The 19,301-nt window shown below is 38.8% G+C and overlaps 1 protein-coding gene across 1 annotated transcript in view; it reads left to right on the forward strand.

The window, feature by feature from the left end:
• zfyve16 (zinc finger, FYVE domain containing 16) overlaps positions 1-15,887 on the forward strand; it is a 48,287-nt gene extending 32,400 nt beyond the window's left edge. The window contains exons 12-22 of the mRNA XM_085794277.1: positions 609-731; positions 1,809-1,964; positions 3,227-3,451; positions 4,727-4,809; positions 6,034-6,138; positions 8,431-8,581; positions 9,575-9,655; positions 11,053-11,215; positions 13,089-13,194; positions 14,402-14,578; positions 15,522-15,887. Of these exons, the coding sequence (XP_085650403.1) occupies positions 609-731; positions 1,809-1,964; positions 3,227-3,451; positions 4,727-4,809; positions 6,034-6,138; positions 8,431-8,581; positions 9,575-9,655; positions 11,053-11,215; positions 13,089-13,194; positions 14,402-14,578; positions 15,522-15,680 (1,529 nt within the window). The 3' untranslated portion in view covers positions 15,681-15,887. The remainder of the gene's footprint in view (positions 1-608; positions 732-1,808; positions 1,965-3,226; positions 3,452-4,726; positions 4,810-6,033; positions 6,139-8,430; positions 8,582-9,574; positions 9,656-11,052; positions 11,216-13,088; positions 13,195-14,401; positions 14,579-15,521) is intronic.
• The last annotated feature ends 3,414 nt before the right edge of the window (positions 15,888-19,301 follow it).

Here is a 19,301-nt window from a genome sequence, read left to right on the forward strand (position 1 = left end):
GATATAAATATTCATATAATATATAATATACACATGTAAGCTGTCACATTAAATCAGAGAAAGAAACTGTCTTATTGTTTCTAAGAAGTGAGACTCCAGTTTTTCATTGTTCTTAACTGTTTGTCTCTTTATTCTGAAGCACTAAGAACAAAGATCATGTGATGTCAACCACACGTGTTTTTAAAAAGTCAGAATATAAATGTGTTTTGGGAAACTCTGTGTGATTATTAATACATCATCTAGTGATGAGTTGAGGTCCCTGCCTCCATAAAAACTAGACCAACACTACTCAATGTTTAATTTGTCACAGACATGACAGAAATCAGAAAAATAAAACATACAGAAGGTAGTGAAAATGATAAAAGATGCTGCAGAAACTGCAGATGAAGGAGTAAAAATGTCTCATTGATGCGACTAAGATCATAAAACTCCTTCTGATTGTTGCCTTTATCTGATCTGACTCAGGTTTATATCAGACTGCTGCTGTTTCTCTTCATGTTTGTCGTTATAAAGTTAGTAAAGTGTAACTCTGCTGCTGTTTCTGTTAATGTTTGTCGTTATAAAGTTAGTAAAGTGTAACTCTGCTGCTGTGTGTGTTCCGTGTGCAGACGTGCTGGTGGAGGAAAGCCCCGCCCCCTGTCAGATCCTGCACCTACTGGAGGAGGGAGGACCGCGACCTCTGACCTTCGTCCTCAACGCCAACCTGCTCATCAACGTCAAACTGGTCACATGTGAGTTCACAGCACCACAGAGGACGACGTGTCACACACACACACACACACACACATACACACACACTGAGCCGTCCTCTAACTCTGTGTGTGTTTTGATTTTATTTGATTAAGATCCCCATTAGCTGCTACACCTGGTAGCAGCTACTCTTCCTGGGGTTCATTAAAATCCACATAAAATAATCAAACACACATGAAATAAGATTAAACTTCCAAATAATATGAAAAGCGGCATAGTACAACAATAATTATAAAGATGATACAAGATGAACAAGTTTAACAAAATCAGTTATGACAAGACATAAACTCTAAAATAACCTTAGACAGACTGGAAATCAAGCAAATAAAAATCTATGCTATCTGCCTGTCAGGCATTGTCTTTTAATTTGAAACAGTATCGTCTTAAATCCAAACTTTTAATGTCTTTAAATGTTTTTTGTCCAGTTTATTATCATATGAAATGAGAGCTGACATTTTATCTTGAAGATTTACTTTCAGGTTAAATAAATTATAAACTATTTCCAGATTTAAAGGGACAACGAGGAGTTTTGTTAAAGTGAAGTGTTTCCTCACTACATTTATGAGCCTCCGCACCGTGAAATTCTTTGACCGGTGCAAGACAGACTCATGTTTTCATTCATCAAGAATTAAAGTCAGAGGTTGGAAGACGATCACATACCGTCGTAGTTCCCACCATAAACGGAGATTCATACGGCGGCGTTATTCTCATGACTCGCCACGAAACCGAAAGTAAAGAAATGCTGGTCGGCTCGACCAGCATTTCCACCACCACTAATAATAACAAAATAACCATAGAGACAAAACCATAGATTTATCTAAAATGGACCATTAACAAGTGGTAACGGAGATTCATCCACATTAATATCAGACTTTTTATAACCAGATAGAAACTCCTCGTTGTCCCTTTAAGATATTTTTTAAAAACAGTAACCGTATCGATACTTCTAGCATTATCAGGTAGTTTATTCCAACAATATATGATATGGCTCTATATAGGACTGTTTTTTGCATTGAGCTTGTGTGTGTGTGTGTGTGTGTGTGTGTGTGTGTGTGTAGACGCGGGCCGTCAGTGCTGGTGTCTGGGCTCCAACGGGCTTCAGGCTGTGGGTCAGAGGGAGCTGGTGTTCCTGCTGGAGTGTTTACCGGAGGAGAAGACGCTGCCCAGAGACCTGTTCAGCCTCTACCTCAGCATCTACCACGACGCACACAGAGGTACACAACAACTACACAACTACACAACACAGACACAACATCTACCACGACACACACAGAGGTACACAACTATAACAACAACACAACATCATCACGTGTTTCTAATGTGAACGTTGGGAACGATGAACACTGACGAACAGCGATGCCGTGTCCAGGACGCTCTACGACAGAAAGTCTAGCATGTTAAGAGTTTTTTTAATTTCTTCTCCTAGTCTGAATCTCCTACGACGTGACCCGTGATGTCGACCAATAGGACGACAGAGCTCTGACTCATTGTTTACACTAGGGGTCGACCGATAGGGTTAGTTCAGGGTCGATACCGACACCAATTATCAGTAATCAAGAAAACATTTGCTGTAAAAATGAAAATATTGGTGTCAGAATATAGAATAGCATCCCTGGGATTAGACTGAACACAGTAAACTGCTTGTTTCTTTTTTGTCCACTGTGGAAATCTGTTATAAAAAAGACCTTAAAGGGATAGTTCAACATTTTGGCAAAGTGGCCCACTGCCATAATCCCTATAGTCATAGCAGTAGGTTTGTTACCTTTAATTGTCGGTGCAAGTTGTTTTTAGAACGGCGGAGCAGAGCCGTGAGCTGCTCAGATCTACGCTACGGAGGCTCATTATGGGATTTCTCGGTTTCACCTCATCAAACTCATCAAATACACAATCCAACAACTCCACAACGCTCTGGTGGACAAGTTGTGAGCTGCACATTCACCACGCTATGAGATAATAACACAACGTTACCACACAGAGTTGTTGTAGAGGGAAATACAGAGACTGTTGATGAAAAACTGTCCCTGAAGGCAACGTGCATCAGTGGTTTTGCATGAATTTCCCTCTAAAACAACTCTGTGTGGTAACGTTGTGTTATTATCTCATAGCGTGGTGAATTAGAGATTAGATTACATTAGAGCCAAAGGAGTGCGTTTTATATAAATACATTTATTTTATTGGTTATCGGTAAAAACAGCCAATAACAATTAATTGAAAAAATGCAGAATATCGACACAATGAAGCTCCGTCAGCTGCTTCGTGGTTTGCCCCAACCTAGTCTGGACCCGGCCTTAGGCACCAAGGGGCGACTCAGTGTGCTTTACATAAAAACAAAACTTAGAAACGGGGAAAAAACATAGAAACCTACAATTTTTAAAGATAAAATAAAACCCCAAATAGTAAAAATTGGAAACATTAAATATACAATTAAAAAAAAACAGAATAAATGCTGAAGTCCCATGATGCTGTGATGCTTTAGGGAAGTTTGTGGAGGAGCTGGACAACGTGACGTTCACCAGCAGCTTCCTGGGCAGCAAGGACCACGCGGGGATGTTGTTCTTCTCCCCCAGCTGTCAACCTCTGGACGGCCTCACGCTGCCCCCCCCGCCCTTCCTGCTGGGGCTGCTCATCCAGAAGCTGGAGGTCCCCTGGGCCAAGGTGTTCCCTCTGAGGCTGCTGCTGCGGCTCGGAGCGCACTACAGCGGTGGGTAACACTCAACACGGTCCTGAAGCTAAAACTAATTATCTATGTGCATGACACCGGTCAGTAACACTCAATGATTATAGTTACTTATTATAATAATTATTACTATCTTAACGCTGCTGACGAGAAGAGATGGAGAGACTGAAGCCTCATGTCATTTAAATCTGACAATAGTTTATAATTTATTCAACCTGAAAGTAAATCTTCTAGATAAAATGTCAGATCTCATTTCATATGATAATAAAATGGACAAAAACTATTTAAAGACATTAAAAGTTTGGTTTTAAGACGTTACTGTTTCAAATAAACCTTTCAGGGTTCTTACGGATCCTTCAAAAGTCTTAAAAGGCATTGAATTCATTAATCTAAAAACAAGGCTTTAATTGGCATTAAAATGTCTTAAATCAATTTTTCAAAGGTCTTAAAAATGTTAACACTTGGTAAGTGGTATTTTATGGTTGTAATTAGTCTCAAATCTCAAAATAATTGGTGACATTCCGACATAGAGAAGTTAGTGGCGGCCTCTCACCGGACTTATTATGCATTTATTTTGATTTTTTTAAGGACAGCTGCGGAAAACTTGTGCGAGTTTGTAGTTTTCACCAAAGTCCGTACTTTTAATGGAAACACACAGAACTCTTTTAATGCGCATCATTTCCCAGTTATTTGAATCACTTTGGATAGAAACAAACAGTACCGACGAGCAAACGTGTCCTTTTTAGTTCATCATCTCCTCTCCACAACTACACAGCTGTTAAATGATGTCACTCACTCACTCATAGCCCCCCCCCTAATCATTCATGCAGCAGTCACTTTACCTTGGATCACATAGGAAAGTGGGTAAAATTGTCCCTAACTCTATGTAATATATGTGGTGAGGTTTTTTTTTGTTTGTTTTTTCTGCATTTGTGTTTATTGTGAAGTCGGTCTTAAATTTTATTTCAAGTGGCTTTAAAAACGTCTTAAAAAGTCTTAAATTTAACTTGGCTTAAGCTGTAGGAACCCTGCTTTTGTAATGAACATTTTGTCACATGTCAAAGATGAAATGAACCAGAATCAGAAATAATTAATTATTTCCCCTATGGAAAAACTTTATTTATCACTTCGGCTTCATTTAATATATTCAAATATAATAGAATACAAAATAATATAACACCCTGTTATACAAAATAAATATACCCAATAATAAACAATATATACATAGTTAATATCTCCTAACCCTAACCCCATGTGAAAACATTCTGTGTATTAATTGAACTCTCTTCTCCTCCTCAGTTTATCCGACGCCGTTGACCAGCGTCCGTTTCCGTGACTCAGTTTATCGAGAGACGGGACACACCATCATGAACCTACTGGCTGTGAGTCACCATGACAACTACTACATTTACAAATTCACAAAGACATGAAGGATAGAAACTGAGTGGATTTATATCTAATTTAACTTTAACTTCTAATCTACACTGATTCAAACACATGTGAAAGAGTCTTTTCTGTTGTTACCTCTACAAACTTTTACACAACATCAGGATGAAAACTTTTCTTAATCCCTCTGGCACCACTTTTATTTTTAAAGACTGTTTTAATGAACTTCCTGTTGATCATCCAGTTGAATCAGGTTGTTTCCCACATGGACAGAGACAGATTTGAGAAAACAGTTTACACCCTGGAGGATTTAGTAACTGTGTATCATTCATTGAGGAAAACATGAGTGATCAGGCAAAACAGATTTCTCTTATTTTTAATGGGATTCAAATTAAACTGTTGAGACATCCCAAAATAACACAATCATTTAAAATGAAAAAGAAAAGATCATCAGAGAGTCTGACCAACAGATGTTTGATGGCACCAGACCGTGGCTCGGTATCAACAAAACGCCTCAATTTCCACTTTTATGAGGCTTGAACTCTGCTGATTGGCTTTCTCACATCTCTGGATATCTGTTTATCTCCTTTTTCTGTTTTATAAGAGCCCAGAATCTCAGTGATAACTTCTTGTCTTGAAAAAGAAAAAAGGAAACTTATTATTTCATACGGACATAATGAACTTTCATAGTATAGAATCTCATTGACTTTTTATACACAGACACTAATTACAAGCATTTAAACCGGTCTGTGTCAGTCTGTGTGTTTATTATCAGGATAAAACTTTGAGGGTATGTAAACTTTTGATCAGGGCCATTTAGCTGTTTAGCATTTTTAATTAGGATTCAAAAAGATCAAACACAGTTGTGTGATAATAAATGGCTTCGCCCAGCCACTAACTCTGAATAAAAAAAAGTTTTGTTGCATTATCAATTACATTTTCTGACATGTAGCTGGTATTTCACAAATTCAGCTGTGTTGATGAGGACGATCAGAGACACTCGACCACGTTCTACCTGTTTTTATTCATATCGTTGACGTTTCCCAGCAGTTTACTGCAGCGCTGCACCGAGCTCAGTCTGAATAATAGAAGATGTTTATTTTTACAAACCTTCTCCAGCAGGATGACTTTAGACTTTAGACTTTAGACTTTAGACTTTAGAGTTTAGAGTTTAGAGTTTTAACAGAGTGTGTTGTGACGTAGTTGTTTCTCCTGTTCAGGACCTGAGGAACTACCAGTACAGCCTGTCGGTGGTGGAGGGGCTGAGGATCCACATGGAGATGGGCCACAGCTTCATCGACATCCCCAAGAGCAGCTTCAACGACGTCAGTGCCTCTCTTCACTCTGTCTGTGTGTGTGTGTGTTTTTTATTTTGTTATATTTGTTAGGATCCCCGTTAGCTGCGCTCTACACCAGGGGTTCTCAACTAGTCTCACTCTGGGCTCCACATCTTCCCATGGTCATTAAGTCGCGACCCACTTTTATAGAATTCAAACCAATTTTTTTTTTTAAAGCCTTTAAAAACTCATTTAGCTCTTTATTGAGCAAAGTGCATTTCAGAGCACATGAATGAAACTGAGGAGTTACCATGACAACTGCATGTACGGAAGTGAATAAAAAAATATCAAACTGCACAAAATGGAGACCAACAAAACGAAATATTTGACTTCTAATGCATCTCTGCATTCAGAGCATGTTCACTAAAGTGAATAAATATCAAACTGCACAAAATAAAGACCCACAAAACAAAACAAGGGATTTTCACTGCATTCAGGCCACATTAATAAGAAAGTGAGGAGGAGCATTACAACTGCATGTGTTCACTTTCAAAATAAGTTATTTTTCAAAATAAAAGACATGTCCAACATCAGATGTGCATTAAATATTATTTACTTTTTTGACCAGCTGTCCGCGACCCATCCAGAACGGGTCTAGACCCACTTTTAGGTCCCGACCCACCAGTTGAGAACCACTGGTCTAGAACAGCGCTGGTCTTCCTGAGGTCCACATTTACAACCAGTACATTTAAACATACATCTACAATCACAACACGAAAAAGACAAGACAAGTCAACAAAAACTTATATTAAATTAAATCTGCACAATCGGATTGTCATCTACATCAAAGAACGTATGTAAGATACTCCAGTGTACAGTGGTTATAAAATTAGATTAAAATAACATAACATAAAATAAAAGGGTAAAACAAATGAAAATGACAACAAGAAACCCTACGACCCTACATAAAAACCTTTGTGTGTATGTTTGTGTGCATGTGTTACAGTATGTGTGCGTATGTTATTTTACAGATATGAAGTTCCAAGATATTTTTTACTTGCTTTTTGAATGTTAGTTAGTTTGTGTGTGAGTTTAGTTATCGGCCGTGGTAAAGGAGGAGTCTCATGCTTTCACTATCTATCACTATTCTGTTGTGTGCTTCAAAAAGTTGGTGTTTGGTTTGGGAAGTTTTGGTTGTGTTGCCTGTCTGGTGGCGTATGTATATGAATCAATCATGAATCATTTTCGCTGATTGTATTAGTATAAAGGTGTTTTAAACTGTAATGTTTTCCATATTGAGACAAGTAATGCAGCATCGACTCTGTCCTCAACTTTTAACCCTTGTAGACAGGAATGCATGTTGCTGATACTCTACTCTGATTTATTCAGATCTTTTTGGGTAGCTCTTGCCCATACTATCTGATAGTAGTCCAGATGTGAGAGTACAATGTTATTTAAAACAATTTTTGCCGTATTTGCTGTGAGGTATTTCCTACATGGCCTCACCACTGCCAGTGACTTACCCATTTTATGTACAACAGTGTCGATGTGTTTTGACCAAGAGAGTTTTATTATCAAGAAAGATGCCCAGGAGCTTAGTTTCCTCAACTTGCTGTATAGATGTTTTGTTTATAATAAGGTTTAGTTCTCCTGAGAGGATGGTTTGAGCCAAATATAGGGATGTCACGATTACTTGATTTCACAATTAATCGCGGTATTAAACGCCACAATTATTTAATCGTAAAGGTTCCTAAATACCGTCACTTCCCAAAATAGATTATGTCGGAACCATATCGGCAGATGAGCTCCAAAATAAAGGTGAATGCACCGATACTGGTCCATTTATTTAACGTAACATTGAATTGGTAGGAATTTAAATGTTAGTGTGTCATTTGTATTTAAAAAAACACACAAAATAAAACAAAAAACGATTAAAATAAACATAACATTTGGTATAGATGACAATTTATGACCTGAATATTTCAAATACTTCCCCTGGGGATTAAGAATTGGTCATATATTAATAGATACTTGAAATATTTTGTGTAAACAATGAGTAATGTAATTATATTTTGACTATCTTTGATTTTACACATTCATAGTGTTGAATGTGAAATTAATTAATGCAGAATAATCGTGATGATCGTAAAACCGTGATTATTTCTCTGACAATAATCGTACCAAGAAAATGTATGATCGTGACATCACTAGCCAAATATAATGCACTTTGTGTGTGTGTGTGTCAGCGTCCTCACTGTGTTTCCTGTGTGTGTGTGTGTGTGTGTGTGTGTGTGTGTGTGTGTGTGTGTGTGTGTGTGTGTGTGTGTGTTTGCTTCACAGATGCAGAAGGTGGTGAACTCGGCCAACGAGCACGTGATCAGCATCGGAGCGCGGTTCAGCTCCGAGGCCGACTCCCACCTGGTCTGTTTCCAGAACGAGGAGGGAAACTACCAGACGCAGGCCAACAGCAAGCCGGGCAAGACACGCACAGGTAGCAGCTCCACTTCCTGTCCCTTTCACAATAAGAGAGGCTGGAGGAGGAGAGCAGCTCCACTTCCTGTCCCTGTCACAATAAGAGAGGCTGGAGGAGGAGAGCAGCTCCACTTCCTGTCCCTGTCACAATAAGAGAGGCTGGAGGAGGAGAGCAGCTCCACTTCCTGTCCCTGTCACAATAAGAGAGGCTGGAGGAGGAGAGCAGCTCCACTTCCTGTCCCTGTCACAATAAGAGAGGCTGGAGGAGGAGAGCAGCTCCACTTCCTGTCCCTGTCACAATAAGAGAGGCTGGAGGAGGAGAGCAGCTCCACTTCCTGTCCCTGTCACAATAAGAGAGGCTGGAGGAGGAGAGCAGCTCCACTTCCTGTCCCTGTCACAATAAGAGAGGCTGGAGGAGGAGAGCAGCTCCACTTCCTGTCCCTGTCACAATAAGAGAGGCTGGAGGAGGAGAGCAGCTCCACTTCCTGTCCCTGTCACAATAAGAGAGGCTGGAGGAGGAGAGCAGCTCCACTTCCTGTCCCTGTCACAATAAGAGAGGCTGGAGGAGGAGAGCAGCTCCACTTCCTGTCCCTGTCACAATAAGAGAGGCTGGAGGAGGAGAGCAGCTCCACTTCCTGTCCCTGTCACAATAAAGCTGCACTTCCTGTCCCTGTCACAATAAGAGAGGCTGGAGGATCATCGATGGCTTTGTTTAGTTTATTTAGACCCCCATTAGCTGTTGCCACGCAGCAGCCAGCTATTCTTCCTGGGGTCTTTTCATCTTAAAAAATGACAAATACAAACCATTAACACACAATACATTAATACATAAAAACTAAAATACATACAGAAAACACATACTCAATACATACACATACAAAACAAAACATCCAAGACAAACACTTAACATATATTACCCGCTCCTACATTGAATCACTACACAACAAGGATGCCAAGACTCATGATGGTTTATTGAACTCTGTGTGTGTGTGTGTGTGTGTGTTGTGTTCAGTGACCGGCGCCAGCTTCGTGGTGTTCAACGGGGCCCTGAAGGCCTCGTCAGGCTTCATCGCCAAGTCCAGCATCGTAGAAGGTAAAACACTCCTAGTCTCTGACCATGTTGAGCGTTAGGGTTATAATAAAATGAATAAATAAAATAATTTATCACATTGTGACATCAGCTTCCAGAGCTCAATTTGACTTTTTCAGAGCATGAATGTGTTAGCAGCTGGAAATGTCCTGGTAAATGATTCAGAGCAGTTGCTCCCAGGGGTCCTTCAGAGGGTTCAGGGGGTCCCCAACCTTTTCTCAAAATTAGCCAGTTTTTTCTAGAATTTTTACTTCTTTTTTTTAATAATTTTTTTTTAACCTTTTTTTTTTTGAGACATTTTACCACTTTTTTCTAGAATTTTTACTTAAATTTTTTTTACCAGTTTTTTTCTAGAATTTTTAAAACTTAAAAAAAACAAATGTTCAAATTTTTCAAATAAATTTTAAAAAAATATCTAGAAAAAATGGTAAAAAAAATTTCTCTAAAAAAAATGTTGAAATCTTTCAATTAGGGAAATTTTACAAAAAAAGGGTTAGGGTTAGGGGGTTAGTTTTTAAACTTTCTTTTTAAGAAATTTCTTAGCCTGCCAAGCCAGACTATATCATTAACATGTCTACCGGTAGACCTCGGCTCAGTCCAGGGGGCGGGATGAAGGCTGTCTTTCAAACTGCCTCTGCACCAATAGGGTAGCGCTACGACCAATCAGAGCAAAGAGCAGGATGACGTTAGCCTGACGAGCCAATTAAAATGTATGTCATCATGGCGTTAAGCCGCCCAACGACTCTCTAAACAGATAGAGCGCTGTGATTGGTCAACACAAACGGTGTTGGAGACTCAAAAAGTTCCTATGGCTCGTTTCTAGACCTACCTACGGAGCAAAGAGATCTGCTGCTGCTGCTAGGGGGCAGAGAGATTTATAGGCTGGTTCAATGTACAAAACAAGGTTAAACTGTGGAAAACAACACTTCTCCTCAGCATGAATGTGTTGGTGTTTGGTGTGATAACTAATGTCTGTTAGACTGACGCAGCTGGAAATGTCCTGGGAACTGATTTAGAGCAGCGATTCTCGAAGTGAGGTTTTTGTGTGTTTTCAATACATTTAATTTTTTTTTTTTTTTTTTTTTTTTTAGAAATTTTACCACTTTTTTGGAGAATTTTTAAAACTTTATTTGAAAAAAATGTATTTCTATTTTTTTTCTCTTATTTTTAAAGAAATTTTACAATTTTTTTTCCTAGAAATGTTTAAACTTTCTTTTTGAGAAGGTTAACACTTTTTTCCAGAAATGGGGGTTTGTGTCTAACTTGTGTCAGTTTAGGTCCTTGATCATCTGACCCGAGTCTCTGATCTATGTTAAACGTGACTGGACTGTTGATGGACCGGACTGACGGGTGTGTGTGTGTGTGTGTGTCTCTGTGTGTGTGTGTGTGTGTGTGTGTAGACGGGCTGATGATCCAGATTCCCCCGGAGACGATGGAGTCTCTGCGCTCGGCGCTCCGCGACCAGACGGACTTCCACATCCCCTGTGGGAAGAACGACGGAGGAGAGAGCAGAGAGAACGTCACGGTCCGCTGGGTCGACTGGAGCGCGCCGGTCAACACGGGGTAACACACACACTCACACACACACACACACACACTCTCACAGACACACACAGACACTCACACACTGTTTACACACTGTTGTGCAATCTACACACACACACTCTGGTCCAGCTGCTCGTATTCACTCTGAATGTTGCTCTTCAGTTTAGTTTAGTTTAGTTTAGTTTAGTTTAGTTGATCTGTTCTCTGATGTGAACGTGCGACACACAGATTTTCACAATAAAAGCCTCCCAACACTCTGACAGCACGGTGGTAAAAACAAACCGACCTTATGTCATGTTCAGTGTGTCTGAAGCCGAATCACACTCCTGTTTAACAACTACATTTATCATCTTTTTTATCTTTTTATTAGGGCTGGGACTCGATTAAAAAAATTAATTGAATTAATCAGAGGCTTTGTAATTAATTAATCGCATTTTAATCGCATATAAATATTTGACCTGAGAACAGTGAGAAGCTTTTTTTTTTACCTAGGATTTTAGTACCATTGAATGACTGAATACATAAGCTTAAGCATTCAAGGTGGTACTTAACCAAGACCAACAGACTAGGGATGCAAATTATCGACTCATTCATTAATGGATATTTGATACATACAGATTAAATGGTCTTTCCTTCCAATACACTATGATGATTACTGTAGTATTTAACTAGGCTACTTAAATCACAGTAGCATAAACTGACGTGTTGAACTCAGCCTGATGTAAACATTAATAAAAACTCAGTAACCAATCACACAGCAGCTCCATGTTGTCCCTGTGTGATGTTCAGGGACAGGTCAGGACTATCCCTTTTTTTAACGCGTTAATTTTTGTGTAATTAATTAATCGTAATTAATGCGTTAAAGTCCCGGCCCTACTTTTTATGTTTTTTAATATATTGATGTGTGAGGACCAACTGTTGTATTTTTCTGTCTTGTGTTTTAAGACTGTGTGACTGAGGCCTGTCAGGGTTTTATTTTGAAACATTAGCAGGAAGTGTTCAGGTGAACTGAGTTATTAATGCAGCTGGAAAAAGAAAGTGCAGAAGTAAATAATGAATGAAAACATGAACATAACAACAAGGACAAGAGACTGCAGTGTTTAACTGATCGTCTTTAATAGTTTAACAGACTTTTATTGCGTAAAGCAGCTTTTCATTGGAGCTAGTGTTGCTTTCGTCAACGGAAATTATGACGAAGTATCATCGTCAACGAACCTTTATCACGAGACGAAACGTAAACGGTGGTCATGTGACGATAACCATAATAAAATCTATAATGCAATATTGTTGATGAATAAAAACGAGATGAAATGTGGTTTACAAAACAAAAGCTCTGCTAAAATGTCTCTTCATTTTCGTTAAGCAAAACGAGACGAGACGAAATAACGTTATAATATTTAGGCGCGCTATTATTGGAGTATGACTAGCGTGTATGTGTTTGTGTGTGTGAGGGAGAGTGTAAAGTGGGTTTCTCCAAAATATCTGCTAAATATAGTGTGTGGGAACTGAAAATAAATATATGTCAAGCAGAGCTGAGCATCCTCCATGTCTATAATGGATGTATTCTTGAGTCTATAAGGTAACAACAATATAAAAATAAATATATACATTAAAATCATTGACTAAAACTAGACTAAAATATCATCAGTTTTCGTCGACTAAAACTAGACGAAAATAGTCATGGGTTATTCTGACTAAAATAAGACTAAAATGTTCAGGGTTTTAGTCGACAAAAAGGATCATGAATGTGACTAAAACTAATGAAAACTAAAATGACGGTTTGGCACAAAGACTAGACTGAAACTAAAATGAAAACAGGCTGCCAAAAACAACACTAATTGGAGCTTTAAAAGTGTTTAATGTGTTTTTCTCCTTTAACGTTGCTGTGCAGTAAAACTAGTGGAGTGGATGGACGGCCGCTGGACGGCGTGCGCAGTGTGAGGATGCAGCAGGACACCGAGTTCGAGTCCGACGGTCGAACCATCAGCTGCACCGAGGTCAGTTCATCTGGTTCTGGTCCAATAATCCAAACTAAACTGCTGCAGTCGGGTTAAAATAATCCTGTTAACTCTGGTTTCAGATAATCTGAATCACAGTTTTAAAGGTTGATTTGTTTAATCTGGTAATTTACAGTCACAGCATCATGCTTTTATTTTGAAATGAAGTCAAACAGCAGCTTCTGGTCTGAGCAGCTCAAGTTTAATCTGAGTTTAATACATTTAAATGTTTCATGTTGAGCTTTTCTGTTTTTCTCCGATTCAGTTTTGTTGTTTTAATAAATGTATAAAGTTCTGAACCCATAACAGACCATAACTATTAGATTAGATGTACAGTATTTAACTCTTGCTAGCAGCGTTACCAGCAGCACCACTGGAAAAGGGCAGAACTTTACATTTAAAATTAAAAAAAAGAAAGAAAACTTGACAATAAATATTAAAAATGTGAAAACATTAGTATAAAAACTTAAAGGGATAGTTCACCCAAAATTGAAATGTCCCTCATGACTAAGGCCTGGGAGAAGTTTCAGAGTCCTCCGTGGCTTCTCTGAGTTACAGGGGGTCTCGGCGTAGCAGTGCATGTCCATATGACGGTTGCAAATGGATACCAACTGTCTTCGTAACAAAAAGACACACCAGAAAACATCCAAATACCTCCATGCTGCTCGTATGTAATGTCCCTCTGGTATTGAAGCCCCGAAATGCGAATTTGTCCCGAAAAAAATTAAATAAGTCTATATTTCAAGCTTGTTTTGTAGCGGAAGCTTCTCGAAGCTCCTCTTCCCGGTTCGTCCAAATCTCGCGAGATTTGCGCCGGCGTCCGTGCGATTGGAACAATTTCTCATGTTGGGGCTTCAATACAAGACGGACATTACATACGAGCAGCATGGAGGTATCTGGATGTTTTTTGGTGTGTCTTTTTGTTACGAAGACAGTTGGTATCCATTGACAACCGTCATATGGACATGCACTGCTACGCCGAGACCCCCTGTAACTCAGAGAAGCCACGGAGGACTCTGAAACTTCTCCCAGCCCTTAGTCCACATGAGGGGGGGGAGATAAGGAGGGAGAAGTTCAATTTTGAGTGAACTATTCCTCCTACATTTAAAATATTAAAAAAAATTGAAATAAAACTTGACAATAAATATTTAAAATGTGTTTAATAACGTACCGTCTCTAAATGACCTCCCTGTTGTCATGGTAACAGGTGTTCTACCAGCTGCAGAGCCCCGGCTGCAGCCTGAGCTCGGTGCTGTCGTCCTGCAGCGTCTTCCAGAAGGAGATGGCCTTGGCCACCTGCAGCGCTCTGACTCCTCACCTCTCGGTGCTCGCCGCCGCCGGCATCAACTCCTTCTGGCTGCGCGTCTCCACACAGACAGACATGGTACTGCTCCTCCTCTTACTCCTCCTTCTCCTCTTACTCCTCCTCCTCCTCTTACTAGAGTGTGTCCTGTCCAGCTGTGTTGACTCTGATTAACCTTTTTTTTTCTTTTAGAAATTTGACTCTTTTCTTTTTTAAAGAAATTTTACTTTAAAAAGTTTAAAAAATGTATTGAAAAAAAGAAGTAAAAATTCTAAAAAAAAAAAAAAAAGAAAAGTGTTTAGATTTTTCAAATTAAGTTTTAAAAATTCTAGAAAAAAGTGGTAAAATTTCTCTTTAAAAAAAAGTTAAAAATGTATTGAAAAAAAAGCAGTACAAATTCTAAAAAAAAGAAAAAAGGTACAAATTCTTTAAAAAAAAAAAAAGGAAAAAATCTAAAAAAAAATTTGAGAAAAAGTTGGGGAGCCCCTTGAAAAACATATATATATTGAAATTTTTAAAATAAAGTTTTAAAATTTTTTGAAATTTTTAAAATAAAGTTTTTAACAGTTTTTTTCTAGAACTTTTAAAAACTTTTATTGAGACCTTTTTTTCTAGACTTTTATTTTATTTTTATTTTTTTTTAGAAATTTTACCACTTTTTTCTAGAATTCTTAAAACTTGATTTGAACATTTCAACATTTTTTTTTCAAGGGTCTCCACAACTTTTTCTCAAAATTAACCAGTTTTTTTTTTGTTTTAGAATTTTTACTTCTTTTTTTCAATACATTTTTTAAAACTTTTTTTAAGAGAAATTTTACCAAATTTTTTCTAGACTTTTTTTTTTTTAGAAATGTTACCACTTTTTTCTAGAATTTTTAAAAAATTCTACTTTTTTTTTTTTTTTAGAGAGAAATTTTACCTTTTTTTTTCTAAATTTTTAAACTTTCTTTTTGAGAAAGGTTACCACTTTTTCCCAGAAATTTCGCAAAATCAATGGCCCTGTGTCGTGTGTGTGTGTGTGCAGGTGGAGTACCAGGCGGGCTCGTCCGGCCGCCTGCTCCCTCAGCGCTACATGAACGAGCTGGACGGAGCTCTGATCCCCGTCATCCACGGGGGCAGCGCCAGCGTCCCGGCAACGGCCATGGACCTGGAGTTCCTCTTCTACATCACACACACTCACTGACACACACACTGACACACACACACACACACACACACTAAGGGAGGGAGCGCCCGTCGCTGGCGGCTGACGCTCGTGCACGGTCGGACGTCACCATGGAAACGCCGGCATGTTCACCACAGCTGCTTTAACGACTCGAAGCCAAAACACTAAACAAGGAACAGACCAAAAAAACACACAAACACAAATAAAACAACTGAGACTCTGACGGCGCCTCCTCTAACTCCTCTTCCTCCTCCTCCTCTCCTCCTCTTCCTCTTCTCTCCTCCTCCTCCTCCTCCTCTAACTCCTCCTCCTCCTCTAACTCCTCCTCCTCCTCCTCCTCCTCCTCCTGAGGTTTGACTCCTCTAGAGCTGTAAAAGAGAGTAGTGACAGCATTGGTCCAATGGCAGCGCCTCCTGGTGGAGGAATATGGGTTTTACTAAAGAACTGACATCTCTGCATTGTTGGTGAATGAGCAGTGTGGTGTTTTCAATAATTTAAGGACATTTATAGATCACCCACGTTAATAGCATCATTGAGGATCCTTTACAGATAAACATTAACACATAGGAGAGTAAAAAAACAAACAACCAAAAACCAATTTTCTACATTAAAGGGATAGTAGCATTTTTTTAAAGTGTGGTTGTATGATCTCCAAATAGCCCCTAAGTACTTTAATTGCAGTAGAAGACTCTCTGCACTCCTCCCGTTAGCAACGCCAGCCCATAATAGCCCTGCCCAGAGATTTACAACATACAGTGTTGTGAACAGACCCAAAGAAACGGCCTATTTTCACGGCCTAAAAGAGGTTTTACCTGAAAAAAAATACACAGTTCCATTGTTCACTATAATATAATTTTTTCCAGCCCTTCAAAGTGCAGGAAAAACACAGTTTTTATTTGGACCTAACCAACTCACGTATCCCTCCGCCCAGGGTTAGCGCCCGCCGATCAGCAGTTGGTTAGGTCCAAATAAAAACTGTGTTTTTCCTGCACTTTGAAGGGCTGGAAAAAATTATATTATAGTGAACAATGGAACTGTGTATTTTTTTTCAACCCCAACAACCAACAACCCCACTTTTAAAAAAAATGCTACTATCCCTTTAATGTTTCAATCTACATTTTGTAATAAACTAATTATAAGTATAATGTGATATGACCAAGACACCTAAAAACAAAAACACGGCCGTTTTGTTTTCATCAATTTACCAGCAAGTGGGCAACACACATACATTGGAGTGAATGGGTTTTCTGGGCGCTGTTGCAATACCCATATCCTGCCACTAGGGGCACAAAACCCTTAAACCCTTAAACCCTTAAACCCTTAGACCCTTAAACCTTTAAACCCTTAAACCTTTAAACCCTTACCACGGGAGTCAATGGAGGTGTCCTTACTCTCTTTTACAGCTCTAGACTCCTCCTCCTCCTCATCTCTTTTCTACCAGACTGAATGTGATTGGCTCGTGTCAGCGGCGGCGGCGGCGGGCGATGAGGTCACTTCCTGTCCGTGTTCAGCTCAGATACCAATGATCTTCTTCATGTCAGTGTTTCAGAAAGTCTCTGTTCCAATGATCAGAATTTGCACATTTTCATGTCTGTTGAAGCTTTTTGAAAACTCATCTCACTGTTTTTAATTCAGAATATTTAGAAATGATAAGAATATGCAGCTTTTTAATCAAACACTTTGGGAAATATGAGTTGTTGTGTCTATTATTATTATTATTATTATTATTATTCACTTTGTTACCGAGAGTTAAAGGAGAAGACTCTTTATACTTAGCTTAGCTTAGCATAATGACTGTAAACGGAGGGAAACTGCTAGCCTAGCTCTGTCCAAAGGCAACTAAACTCAACTCAAACTCTAACCCTTGGATGCAGGCTAGCAGTTTCCCTTCGTTTGCAGTCATTGTGCTAAGCTAAGCTAACGGACTGGTCTCTTAGGTGTTTTAGCAGCCGAGTGTCCTCAGCGTCCGTCCTCCCATTCCCTGAAATGTAAATCTCCATGACGACGGCCGGTTTCCTCATCAGAACAGACATGTTTGATTATAAAAGACAGAAGAAGCGTCGGACAGGATGAACTGTACGCAGAGAGATTGTTTCTGGTTTTGTTTTTTAAATATTGAAGAATTATTTTTGGAATCATTGGTATAAAAGTAAAAAAAAAAAGAAAAAAATAAATAATACGGGACTATTTTTGATAGGATGTAGCTCCACCTTCATTTTGCAGTTTGTGTAGCAAAGTTCCTGCAAAACAAAAGAAAAGAAAACACTAGAAAAAAAGAGTCAAACAGGTAAAAGTGGAAAATCAAATATCTAATCCCAGAATGCAACATTTAAAGTGCTTTAGTTTGAGATGAATGTATAAAGATGTAAATATATACATATACATATATATATATTAAAAAAAACCAACTGAATAAAAGCAGCAGATGTGCACCAGATGTCCGATCTGAGCTGCTCGTTAAAACATCCACAGACTCTTTATTGTTTTAACTTTTCTGCATCTTAACAAGTGAATGTGGCTCAAACGCAACTCATGAACTTTAACGTTTATTTAACTCAGAACGAACGAAGAAACCGACAGAACTGGAAAGAATCTGTGTTTTTTAGTTTTATTTTTCAGTTCACAACAGAACACACACGTTGTTTTCTCTGGACTTTGGTCTCTGGGAACAGAAACGACTCAGTTTAGACAAAAGCAGATTGATTTTTCTAGAGGGTTTTTTCTTTTTTTTTTCTTTTTTCATATCCTGTGTCGAACTTTGGAAGGTAAATAATTCTTCAGATGCAAAACAAGTTTCCAGTTTGTCAGAATGAGACGTCCTTTTTCTGCTCTATGATTGTTTTTAATGTGTTGTTACATGTAAATCATCTATTTATTCATCAGCAGCAGCTTTTATTTTGGTTGAACCTGGTATCTGGGTCCTAATCGGTTTCTGAAGAGCTTCTGTATTAAAAGAATAAAATGAGTTTTATGAAAAAAAAGAAAGAAGTCTTCTTTAATCTCTCTGTTTAACTTAATTCAGCCTGAAGTGTTTTTTTATTCTAAACTTAGAAGTCCTGTAAGTTGTTCAGTAGTTGTGAGTTGATTTTAGAGCATTTGTGTCTCTAATTTTCCCACAGTTAAAAGTTAAACCTACCTAGTTTAACTTAAAGGGATAGTTCAACATTTAGTCAAACTGGCCCATTGCCATAATCCCTACAGTCATAGCAGTAGGTTCGTTACCTTTAATTGTCGGTGCAAGCTGTTTTTAGAACGGCGGAGCAGAGCCGTGAGCTGCTCAGAGCTACACTACGGAGGCTCATTATGGGATTTCTTGGTTTCAAACTCATCATCAAACTCATCAAATACACAATCCAACAACTCCACAACGCTCTGGTGGACAAGTTGTGAGCTGCACATTCACCACGCTATGAGATAATAACACAACGTTACCACACAGAGTTGTTGGAGAGGGAAATTTATGCAAAACCTCTGATGCACGTTGCCTTCAGGGACAGTTTTTCATCATCAGTCTCTGTATTTCCCTCTAAAACAACTCTGTGTGGTAACGTTGTGTTATTATCTCATAGCGTGGTGAATGTGCAGCTCACAACTTGTCCACCAGAGCGTTGTGGAGCTGTTGGATTGTGTATTTGATGA

This window comes from Trachurus japonicus, chromosome 12, assembly GCF_045865225.1.
Source record: "Trachurus japonicus isolate A0001 chromosome 12, Traja_1.0".
Taxonomy (NCBI): Eukaryota; Metazoa; Chordata; class Actinopteri; order Carangiformes; family Carangidae; genus Trachurus; species Trachurus japonicus.